Source organism: Megalobrama amblycephala, linkage group LG12 (genome assembly GCF_018812025.1).
Source record: "Megalobrama amblycephala isolate DHTTF-2021 linkage group LG12, ASM1881202v1, whole genome shotgun sequence".
Lineage (NCBI taxonomy): Eukaryota > Metazoa > Chordata > Actinopteri > Cypriniformes > Xenocyprididae > Megalobrama > Megalobrama amblycephala.
The window spans coordinates 23,951,686-23,964,415 of NC_063055.1; the positions used below are offsets into that span (position 1 = coordinate 23,951,686).

Here is a 12,730-nt window from a genome sequence, read left to right on the forward strand (position 1 = left end):
TATACATGGTGGGATAAACCTTAAATAAATAAACTAACGTTAAACAAAGGGCGCAGCTTGCACAATCTACTCCTCTTTGATTGTCTCGTTAAGATGACGCAGAAGTGCGTTCCAAAAGAAGAGTTTTGTTGACCCCTACACCCTTCATCCCTTCGAAGCTCTCACTCCGGAGGGTAAACACTCTGAAGGGATTAGGGCATAAGGATGAGCCCTGAATAAATGCTCATCTTGAACTAGCTCTCTTCTTCTCTATTAGAATTCCAGCAGTGTAAACACTGCTAAGTGTTTTACTGCCCTCCACAGGTTAAAGGGTTAGTTCACCCAAAAATGAAAATTCTGTCATTTATTACTTCATACACTGATTCATTTGTGCTCCGAATCTTCCTGAAGCAGTGTTTTGAAATCAGCCATCACTAAATAAGGCATTATTTTGTTTTTTTGGCACTCCAAAAATATTCTCGTCGCTTTATAATATTAATATTGAACCATTGTACTCACATGAACTAATTTAAATATGTTTTTAGTATCTTTATGGATCTTGAGAGAGGAAATGTCATTGCTCCCTATGGAGGCCTCACTGAGCCATCGGATTTCAACTAAAATATCTTAATTTGTGTTCCGAAGATCAACGAAGGTCTTACGGATGTTGGTGTGTAATAAATGACAGAATGTTTATTTTTGGGTGAACTAACCCTTTAAAGTTTGAACTAATTGTTATATACTTGCACTAGAATATTGTATATGACAGTTTAGTTCAAACTTTGACCTGTGGAGGGCAGTAATACACTTAAGCCGGGCACACATTTAACGATTAGCTAAAACATTCTAAGACTGTGCTTAACATACAGCGATTGTTTCCTGCGACTGAAGCAGATTTAAATACTTACACATGGAATTTGAACACCGACTGTAATCGCTGACTGAACGCAACTGGCTCTGACTGGACGCGTTTGAGCGCGATCAGTCATAAGTATCAATTTACATTCATAATCGGCCTTACAATTGTTAAGTGTGTGCGCGGCTTTAGCAGTGTCTACACTGCTGGAATTCAAATAGAGAAGAAGAGAGCTAGTTCAAGATGAGCATTTATGGTTAAAATGTATAAAATTTTAAAACTTTTTTTTTTAGAAAATGAGCGATGGTTTCTCTAGATAAAAACCAACCACGCTATTTCTCGTCTGGGATCGCTGTAAACTGTAATTTTTACCTTGGAATCCTGGAATGTTTTCATCAAAAACCTTAATTTCCTTTCGACTGAAGAAAGAAAGACATGAACATCTTGGATGACATGGGGGTGAGTAAATTATCAGGAAATTTTAATTTGAAAGTGAACTAATCCTTTAATTTGTTCAACGCAGTGGCTCCTAAGATGAGGTGACCGTTTCCAGAGTAACGAATGTAAACAGAATATGAGCTAGTGCAGGTCCGGTCATCTGATAGTCGTCGGAAGAGCCTAAAGATGCCGAAAAAGAAAGGAAGCAAGGGCAAGGGAAAAGGGTGAGAATGAACTAAGTCGATTCGAATGTTGTATTTCTCTTTATTTATCTAATTTTATTTTTTCGCTTTCACTTTCTTTACAGAAAAGGTAAGAAAGAAGGCAAGCATGAGTCTAAGGCCGACAGGGAGTCAGAGATCGAAAAGTTCAAATCAAATGCTGCTTTATGGGAGGCGAAGTTTAATATCACAGAAATTTCACGTGTTGAGTATATCGAAGCTACTCGCGCTCTTGCCAAAGCCAACGAGGAGCTCGCGAACCAGCAGTACAGAGCCAAGAAAGACACGGATGATATTATTGCTTTTCTGAAAAGGACAGATCGTGAAAAAACAGCAATGGTTAGTCTGCATTTATGTTACATCTCCATTATAAGGCTGAGAAACAAGAGCACAAGCTTATCCACCTGCGCTGTTCATTTCCCACTATTTTTTTTTCTATAAGATTGCTGCATTAGAAGAGCAACTGAAAAGAGAAAAAGCAAAAACTTCACAAGAGAGAGACCTTTTGGTAAGCATTGAGATACTAGTTATTTTCCAAACAAAGTAGGAGTAGGCCTATGTCAAGCTGCCTGTAACAAAATTGAATTTCAAAAGCAAGAAGCTGTTGTCATGCAAGACTTGAATTTTACCCCTTATTCGTTTTAATTGACTGGCTGTTGCAGGTTGATGAATACATGCAGAAGATTGATGCTTTAGAAGAGAGGTTTAAGCAGAGGTCAAGCGACTTCCAGAGGATGCAGGGCGAGCTCAAAACCATTAAGCATTTTCGAAAAATAAAGGCCAATCTGGAAGAAGACCTTATCAGTGTACTGCACAACACAAACTATGCAATTTCACATAGAAATCAATGCAGAAAACTCCAGAAATATAATGTATTATGCATTTCTTGTGCTTCAAGATGAGAGAAAAAATTTATATCGCTGACCGTGCGCACCAAGAGAGTCTGGCGAGAACAGAGTACAAGTTCTACACAGCAAGGGTAAGAAAAAGATATGAAATTATTATGCATCCATCTATAAACAAGACAGTAGAGATAATGCATAGAAATATATTGCATAAATTGTAGCAAAGTGCATTTACCATCAGATTTTTAATTCTTTTGTTATAGATTTTTAGATTCTTGTGCCACTTAAATGCATGCTAGAATGGTCAGCAATGTCTTCTTCTATATAGATTCACCTTGAGAAGGAAGCAGAGCAAAAGATCACTCAGCTTGCAGAGCGAGCGCATCATGAAGCTATTGTGTGAGCAGCTATTCTTTCAGTTCCATGAATGAATCAGTTACTCATTCCCTCATTCTGTGTGAAGACTTCATATAAAAAAACCTGCATATATGATTTGTGTTTACTGGTGTATAAGTTGTGTTCAATTTTGGCTCCCAACAGGCAACTCGGTACAGCATCACATAGTGTGCTAAAGGAGAATGTACGATTGAATGAGGCACTGAATTATCATGTGAAAGAGGCGGAGGAACTGAAGAAGACGAATGTAGCCTTGACAGAGAAGAATGCTTCCCTTGCTCTCTTGAAGGTGCTAGTGCTAGCTGAAAATCAGTGATTTTAAGGCAAGACACCACATGTGAAAACACTGTAAACCCAAATAAGTTGGGCTAACTCAAAAAATTTTAAGTAACCATTTACATAAAAATTTTTTGAGTTATGATGTTCCCAATTTTAAGTAAGCAGAACAGTCAAGTTTTGAGTTTGTAGTACTCATGCATGTTAATTGCTTCTAACTTGAAGTACTGAGTTAGCTAACTCATTCATTTTGATAGCAATTAGCAAAAGATTTAGTTAATTAACTTTTTTATTTAAGAAAATAAAAGTTTATATATAATAGATATTTATTTTATACTCATACATTTTTATTGTTCTTAACTTGGAATATTTGAGTACACTGTAAAAAAAAAAAATCCCAGTAAAATTTACGGTAAAAAAACAGCAGATGTGGTTGCCAGAACTTTACCGTAAAAAATATTGTAGCAACGTTTTAGGTTTTACGGAACAGCACTATTTTACAGTTCAAAACTGTATAATTTAAAGGTTTATATTGTAATAATTATGGTTCATAACTGTTTATTTTACAAACTGTAAAAAATTCCACTAAATTTACGGTAAAAAAAAACATATTTCATTAACTGATATAATGTTAATTTACCAACCTATTTAAGTACTAATATCTGTTTTGTACCTTTGTAATACACTGACAACCACCAAACACAGTGATGATGAGAGTCACATGATGAATCAAAGTTCATCACAAGCAGCTTTTCCACAAGCTGAGAACAATACTATATAGAAGGTGCACACGGTCATTCACACAAACACTAAAAACCATTATGTTAACACACATGAAATTTTAAATATGCAATAAACATTCATTTAACAACATTAGATAACATAAAATTAGTATCATAAAACCTTAATGTACATAACTGATGACTTGTTATTTTTCACTTCATGTATTTTACCGTAAAATTACATTAAATATACCATTAGATTTATTACAGTTTTTCACCGTATATAGTATGGAAACTTTCTGTAAACCAATGGGCATTCAATTAGGTAAATGTGATAACTGCATTAAAATATGAATACAACATTAAAAAGTCAACCATTGATGGTTTTGTGTCGATGTACAGCGACTACAGAATGAACAGCTAACAGTTCACCAGAAATGCCCGAGCAGCCTTAACGACAACCAGGAAGTAACCGTGCATAAAGCCCATTAACTGTTTTTTACTGTAGCATTTTTACAGTCTTTTACCGTTAAAATCACGGTCATTTTTTACAGTGTACACTAATTTATACATTTAACTTAAAATGATCAGGTCATCTCAACTTAAATATTGTGCTAGCTATAACAAACTAATTTAGAAAATGACAACTTGCTAATTTGTTAACATGTAAACAATAACATGGCATAGCACTTACTGAATGAGTACAGAACCTTAAAGCATGTAACTTACTTGCTCTCAAACCAAGCAGCTTGCGCCACTTGTCACCATGATGGTAACTCTCCAACAACCCACATTAACAAAAACTCTTCTAAATTAGCATAACAAAACATTAATCACTACTAAATCTCCCTTAGCATTAATCTTGCACAAAAAAAAACAAACATTAAATAACACTTAATTTTAGCATTTACTCTCCCTTTCGAGTGCCATTTTTAACCTATAGGGTATGTTAACTAATAGATATCACCATATTTCCCCAGTTGATGAATCACAGTGCATTAAGACAGTTGTTTTGTATTACATGTTTCTAACATTGGACCAAGCCACATTCATAATGTTTGTTTCATTCATTTGACATATTAGAGTTAAAGGGTTTTACAAAAGAGAGTTTTTTATCACTTCATAAATCAGGAAATACTGTCAACAGTAAGAAAAATTAGAAATTAAATATTTATAAAATCAGGCGAATTATATATTAACAAACCCTGTAAAAACCTTCAGAATATCCACCTTTTTCCTAATGAGCCTACTGTGTTTTTAGATTATGGGAGGCACTTCCGGTTTGGGGAAGTTCCACTCAAAAAGACTGAAACAAATCATTTCAAATCATACGGTTGCACTACAAATAATCCTTATCCGTCATTTTGACTGAATGAGCTGTATAATTTCTTTCATGTTTTCATTTTTTTCTTTCATGTTTTCATTCTATTTTCAGATGTCAGGAGAATAACGTAACCCTTGGTATTTTAACGTGACATGGTATCACCAGAATACCTATAGCTCTTTTCAGTCACTGTATTTTTTTCTCCTGTTTTTTTTCCCTTCTTTCTATTCCACTGTAAAAGAAAATGACAACATAATCTGCACATTTGTGGTCTGCCCTCCCAATTTAATTTTAAGATATATCCCATGAATTGTTCACTGGAATGTACTAAGAATCTCTAATTTCTCCCCAAATCCTCACGTCTCTTTCCAGGTTTGTTATCACACGGATGCTAATCCCTATTAGCAGTGCTCACTGGAATGTTTATAAAGGTCTGTCAAAACGACGGAAATCACTTTGAAATATTATCACTCAATGTTCCATTTAATTAATATTTTTGATTAAGGCAACGTACAATACAGACGTATATTACAACAGTGATATTTAACACGTCCGTATTGCTGCGGAAATACTCCACCTTTTGGGCCTATTCATTCATGGTCTGTTATAGTAATTTTTTAATGATTTTGCACTTTTTTAAATGTCCTTTTAATTGTTGAAGGGTAAGTAGAATAATGTCATCTCATTGTTCCCAGTTTTTGAAAATCCTTGTTATTTTCATAGAGCGAACTTTTTGCTGATTGTTTACAGTTTAATGGAAGTTACTCCCATAATTCGCACAAAGCGTCATGGGGCATAGGAAAAGGGTGAATAGATAAGAATAAAACTACTGAAGTGAAGATTTCTGGCTTGGTGCAGGATATGATTTTGAGAAAACGGCCTTTAAAGATATGTATTATAATTGAAACCTATGAACGCAGATAGATAAAGTGTAATAAATTAAACACTTAATTGTATATTTTAGATGTTTTCTTTCCTTTAGTCTGACAGAAGACAAGTTATGGAAGCAAAATAGCGCAAAATCTCAAAATTGACCAGTGCATGAAAAAACAATGGTTTTACCTGTAGTGTCTTGCCTTAAATAGTATTTCATTAAAGCATAAGCTTAATAAAACCAAAGTACATTTTAACTAAGCTGGCTTGCAGAGATGTGCTAATGTTTGCCATTGTTTTCAGCACATTGCATATGTCCAGTGATGAATACTGACTCCCCAACTGATTGATTCTGCAGGAGACGAATGAACTGATGAGAAAGGAAGGCAATTCCCAGTTAAAGTCCCAAGAAAATGAGATCTCCGAACTAAGGGCTAAATTGGTCACACTTGAGCAAGCTCTGGGCATCATGTCTGGGGAGTTTGAGAAGGAGAGAGAAGAGGTGGAACGGCGTGCCATGGTCAGCATGCAGGACAACAGCACAGACCTTGAGAAGTTGGAAATGCTTCTAGCTGTTCGAGAGAAGGAGCTAGGCCGAGTGAAACAGCTGGCGCAAAGCATCATGGAGCAGCGCAAAGAACTTGAGCTCTTCTTTCACGAAGCTCTTGACCATGTGAGGAAGGAAATAAGAAAACAACAACAGCACTACAGGTTAGCATGAGTCGAACTAAATACTGCTCTGTAAAATATTTTTAATAAGGGACATTGAAGATTCAGCTTCACATTTGGAAGTGCTTCATGTATTTGAAGATGATCTTGTATGTATAGACAGGAGGCACTGAAGGCCTATCGCTGGAGAATGAATGAGGCACGGGCTGGAAGGTTGGAGTACCCTCGTATACGGACTTTCTCTAATGCCCCGAACAGCACCAATGATGTTCAGACTGACCTGGAAGAGGCTGACAAATGGTGTGAGAGTTTTTAGCACAGAATTTCTAATCACTCTTCAGGTGCATCTCTAATCATGATGATGAAAATGCTCTGGTGTCATTTTAGGAGCAACTTGAAAAGCTCCAGTGTGGATATTTCTGATCTAACATGGGAGCAGAAAGAGAGACTGCTCAACCTGCTTTTTGCCAAATTGAATGGACAAAAAATAAGGTAAACAGATTTATAATTATTGCAAATTATGTTTAGTTATTATAATATGTAAGTGAGCATAGCAAAATAAAGTAAACTGTGACATATTGTACCCAAAAAGTCTTCATACAGTGGACTACCAGTAAAATTGATCAAAATTTGGAACCAAAAATTATTCACACTTTGACCTGACCATATTTTGCGTAAGTGTTATCTGACATAATAAGATTATTTTTTTCGAACACAGTTTAACTCTGAGATCTTGCCATATTTTATTACCATTTTTTTAAACTATAGTGAATAAACTGTATTAATGAATGAAATGTTCAAGGTGTCTGAATACATTTTGGTTTGACTGTGTATATATATATACAAATTATATAAATTATATATATATATATAAATTACTATTAAAAACTTTTTTGTTGGTTTTTAATCTTTTATATACATTACAATAAACACTGGATCTAAGCAACATTCAGAAATTGTACATATGGATTTGATATATATTATTTTAAGAAAACTTCAAATTAATTAAATTATTGCTTTAATGAAAAATTGTTGATTAGGTTGTTTTTTGTAATGTTAATATACATGGAATTCAATATTGGATTTCGTTGCATTTCACAAGTCTGTTGCTCCTCATTTGGGAGTCACACTTGTTTTCAAAAGTGACCGGACAGCTGAAATGTAACCCTCAGCAAAACCAATGTAATACATTTTTGTTCAATAATATTTTTTCTTTTGTATTTTGAGAGAATTTTATGATACTAATTAATATTTATGCAATAATTGTGGTCCATTTTCCCCCATTGAAAATAATACAAAATTTTGTTTTCTAATTTTTTTCAATTATTTTTCAATTAATGCAGTATTTCTGATAAATATAGAGACTGGGCCTTTGAAAGGCAGATTATTATGGAATGCCAAGCCTGCCGAAATTAAAAATAAATAAATACATGAATAAATATACAAAGAAAAGTAAAATAAATAAATAAATAATTATTTATACGTTTATTTCCTCATTTATGTACATTTTCATTTTTTTCCCACATTTATTTCTTTTTTCTTTTATTTATTTATACATTTATTCATTTCGACTGTTATTTATTTCCACATTTATTTATTTATTTATTTATTTCCATATTTGTTCATTTCCACATTTATTCAATTCTACATTGCTTTATTTCTACATTTCTTTATTTTCACATTGATGTATTTCTACATTTCTTTGTCCGTAACTGCCCTACAGACATTTTAAAAATCCAGACCAGACGATGTTCTTTGGCCATGTCCGGAATAAAGAGTAGCCTATCCATGTCACACAGTACAGTTAGGGTGATATTATATGACTTATTCCGTGATATAAGATTTTGGCCATACAAGTCATTCTTCCCACTATCAACAGGCTTGGCTGAGCTCGATTGCTATGTCTGAGGTAAACCACGGCCTCCTCATTACCGTACGGACAAAGAAATGTAGAAATACATAAATGTGAAAATAAAGAAATGTAGAAATGAATAAATGTGGAAATGAACAAATATCGAAATAAATACATCAGTACATAAATAAATGTGGAAATAAAAGTCGAAATGAATAAATGTATAAAATAAAAAAAATAAAAAAATGTGGGAAAAAATGGAAATATACATAAATAAGGAAATAAATGTATAAATTATTATTATTATTATTATTATTATTTTACTTTTCTTTGTATATTTATTTATTTATATATTTATTTTTGCTTTTTTACATTTCTTTATATATTTACTTATGTATTTATTTATTTTTAGCAGGTTTGGCATTCCATAGATTAGCACCACTTGGGAAGAGCAAAGAAAGAAAATCATGTCATTCCATGGTGTAACCACTAGATGCCTGTATAACTCCCTATGGAGAGGCTTGTGAATTCCCTATTAAGTTTTAAGGCAAAATTACTTACTTTTAAGTTGTAGATTTGGATGTATATTTAGAAATTCTTAAATACTACTTTTTGTCATTGTTTTTTTTTTTTTTTTTTTTTTTATTATTTCAGTCTTCTGACTCACTTTTGCTGTATGGTTATAGCCCTACCAATTCATTTGTGTGTATAATTGTGTGTGTGTGTGTGTGTGTGTGTGTGTGCATGTTTTTGTGACATATCAGGACACAAATGTGTATAATGACATGGGTATGACATAGGTATTACAAAAAGAGGTGACTTATGAGGACATTCCCCATGTCCCCACTTTTCAAAAGGCTTATAAATCATACAGAATGAGTTTTTTTGAGAAAGTAAAAGTGTGCACAGTTTTCTGTGGTGGGTAGGGGTAGTGTAGGGGGATAGTAAATACGGTTTGTACAGTATAAAAACCATTATGTCTATGGAATGTCCCCACATTTCACAAAAACAAACATGTGTTTGTGTGAGTGTGTTTTGCAACCTTGATATTTTTGAGTTTCACTCCTTCCTTGCTGTGCACTTTTTTTTGCATTGTGGCTGATTTATAGGTTGTACGCCCATTCATTTCCTATGGCGGTCATTTTTGACTGCGAAGACCACAAGTGTGACTATTTTTTTTACAACTACTTAGCCTTTTCGAATCATGCCCTCAATTTTTTTGTTTGTTCACATACCAATTGCCATAAAAGTCACCATGTTTCATACCATTCTGATGAAGCTAAGATTTTTTAAAAATTCAAAACGTAAAATTTTATATTATTTTATATTATACCAGAGGGGTATAATGTGTGTGTGCACGTTTTTGTGACATATCAGGACACAAATTTATATAATGACATGGGTATGACATAGGTATTACAAGGAGAGGGTGACTTATGAAGACATCACCCCATGTCCCCATTTTTCAAAAGGCTTATAAATCATACAGAATGAGTTTTTTTGAGAAAGTAAAAGTGTGCACAGTTTCCTGTGATGGGTAGGTTTAGGTGTAGGGTTGGTGTAGGGCGATAATACGGTTTGTACAGTATAAAAACCATTACGCCTATGGAATGTCCCCACAATTCACAAAAACAAACCAGAGGGGTTATATTATACCAGAGGGGTATAATGTGTGTGTGTGTGCGTGCGTGCGTGTGCATCTGTGTGTGAGTGGGTGTGTCTGTAGCACACTCTTGATGTTTTAGAGTGTCATCCCTTTACTGCTGTGTACTGTTTTTTCAGCATTGTGGCCAATTTGTAGATTGTACAATTCAGAGAATTTTTGTGTTTTTGTCGATTTCCCATTCATTTCCTATGGTTCGTCATTTGTGACCGAAGACCACAAGTATGACTATTTAAGTAAGACCACTTAGCCTGCTCGAATCATGGCCTCAATTATTATTATTTTTTTGTGTGTGTTCACATTCCAAATGCCATAAAAGTCACCAAGTTTCATACCATTCCGATGAAGCTGTGATTTTAAAAATTCAAAACAGAAAATTTTTCGGTCAAAAGTGACCAAAGACCGGTTCAGGGTCCCAAATGCTCATTTCATGATCAACAGTGTCCTGGGTTATGTAGCAACAGACAACACAGTGCTAAATGGCTTTCATGGTTCTCTACTATGATTAAAAATATTTTTCTTGTTTTCTTTATCCCCTGATAGGAAACCAGCCCATCCTTCAGCTCTATCAACATCTTCCTCAGAGAAGATCCAGGTTAGCAGTGATGCAGGGTAAGGGTCCAGCACTGTGATTGATAACCGTTTGTGTGTGTGTGTGTGTATGTGTGTGTGTGTGTGTGTGTGTGTGTGTGGAATAATTATACTGCTATTTTGTTGTCTTTTAAAAGATTAGTTCACTTCAGAATTAAAATTTCCTGGTAATTTACTCACCCCCATCCAAGGTGTTTATGTCTTTCTTTCTTCAGACAAAAAGAAATGAAGGTTTTTGAGGATTTTTCTCCATATAGTGGACTTCACTGGGGTACAATGGGTTGAAGATCCAAACTTCAGTTTCAGTGCTGCTTCAAAGGGTTCTACACGATCCCAGCCGAGGAATAAGGGTCTTATGTAGTGAAATGATCAGTCATTTTCAAAAAATAAAAATTTTAACTACAAATGCTCATCTTGCACTAGCTCGTTACGTAATAACGTTAGAAAGGTCACGTGTGACATAGGCGGAAGTACCGTGGTAGGGCGAAAAACTCCATCTCATTTTCTCCTTCAACTTCATTTGACTTAGTCTTTGCACGTTAGCTTTGTAAACACATGCTCGGTACTTCCGCCTATGTCACGCATGACCTTTCCAACACGATTACGTAATGTGTGCCACATCGCAGAGCAGTGCAAGACGAGCATTTGTGGTTAAAAAGTATATCATTTTTTAATTTTTTTTAGAAAATTACTGATAGTTTTGATAGATAAGACCCTTATTCCTCAGCTAGGATTGTGTAGAGCCCTTTGAAGCTGCATTGAAACTGCAATTTGGACCTTCAACCTGTTGTACCCCAGTGAAGTCCACTATATACTTGGGTAAAGTTGGTTTTATATTCGCACATTTGGACTTCTGATAAATTCAGACTTTCCAATAAATGTGCAATAAATTAATGTTTGCGAATTTTAAGCAGCGACATGATATTGACAACCAACGATCGTCAACTTACAACATTTTTCACAGTCGATCAAAATAGGCAAATATTGTTTTAATGGCATATTTACTTGTGAATGTCCACTGAATGTCCAATGTAGTGTCATTAACAAGGCTATTGAATACGGATGTCCGAATGTGCGAATATAAAACCAACTTTACCCAAGTCACTATATGGAGAAAAATCCTGGAATGTTTTCATCAAAAACCTTAATTTCTTTTCGAATGAAGAAAGAAAGACATGAACATCTTGGATGACATGGGGGTGAGTAAATTATTAGGAAATTTTAATTCTGAAGTGAACTAATCCTTTAAGATGTTCTTATTTAAAATTAAAGTCTAACAATGTTTCCTTCACAGGTTTACCGACGAGAAACATAGCCTGACCTTTATAAGCCAGATGCCAATGGCAAATATAACCTCTGAACCCTGTGTTCTACCAGCCCTCAAGGGCACCTGACTTTACCTTTTATATATATATATATATATATATATATATATATATATATATATACAGCATTATATTAAAATATTTCCTTTAAAAAATACAGGATAATTGTCAACACTCTGAAGTCTTCAAGTCCTGGTCTGTCCCAAGCTTCAGACTCTCTTCCATGGGTGACAAGTATTTCAGTGTAATGGAATTCCCTGTAGTAAAATCTCCATAAAATCACATCCATCTTAGATTTTAAGGCCCAATTAAACACACACACCTTCAGACAAAACATCTTCTCTCACTTCTCCATCCACTGATTTATTTTGTTATATTAGGTCCAGTCTGCAGTGTTAATTTATGGTCTTTTTTCTCTGCTCATTACTGCAGTCTGTAACTATATTGTTTATATCTATCTCATTTCTATATAATTAATTTTCTTGTTTTTCTTTATGTCCTTGTAAAGTTACCTCGAGTGAGTTAAAGATTTAAATAAAATGTAGAATGTCTCAATGTAAAATAAATAAATAAATAAAATAAAACAATTATTATTCAATAAAAAATATAGTATTGTGGTCTGTATTTGATGATGTCTTGTTATGTACGTATGTTCTCTCATGTTACTGTGCGTTGTAAAGTTCAAACCACCTAAAAATAT

The 12,730-nt window shown here is 34.2% G+C and overlaps 1 protein-coding gene across 1 annotated transcript; it reads left to right on the forward strand.

The window, feature by feature from the left end:
* Positions 1 to 1,350: 1,350 nt before the first annotated feature.
* si:ch211-163l21.10 (basal body-orientation factor 1) lies at positions 1,351 to 12,635 on the forward strand. The gene is made up of 12 exons (XM_048211351.1): positions 1,351 to 1,497; positions 1,581 to 1,833; positions 1,937 to 2,002; positions 2,157 to 2,300; positions 2,393 to 2,473; positions 2,668 to 2,738; positions 2,880 to 3,024; positions 6,289 to 6,641; positions 6,759 to 6,899; positions 6,987 to 7,091; positions 10,658 to 10,726; positions 12,000 to 12,635. Exons 1-12 carry the CDS (start codon positions 1,460 to 1,462, stop codon positions 12,097 to 12,099), a joined length of 1,566 nt encoding a protein of 521 aa, XP_048067308.1. The 5' UTR covers positions 1,351 to 1,459; the 3' UTR covers positions 12,100 to 12,635.
* Positions 12,636 to 12,730: the final 95 nt, after the last annotated feature.

Bases quoted from the DNA above. Each gene is read 5' to 3' on its own strand.
- si:ch211-163l21.10 (XM_048211351.1), top strand. From the start codon at position 1,460: ATGCCGAAAAAGAAAGGAAGCAAGGGCAAGGGAAAAGG. The intron at 2,301-2,392 runs GTACTGCACAAC...TTGTGCTTCAAG, and splicing joins TGGAAGAAGACCTTATCAGT to ATGAGAGAAAAAATTTATAT. The intron at 6,900-6,986 runs GTGTGAGAGTTT...GTGTCATTTTAG, and splicing joins CTGGAAGAGGCTGACAAATG to GAGCAACTTGAAAAGCTCCA.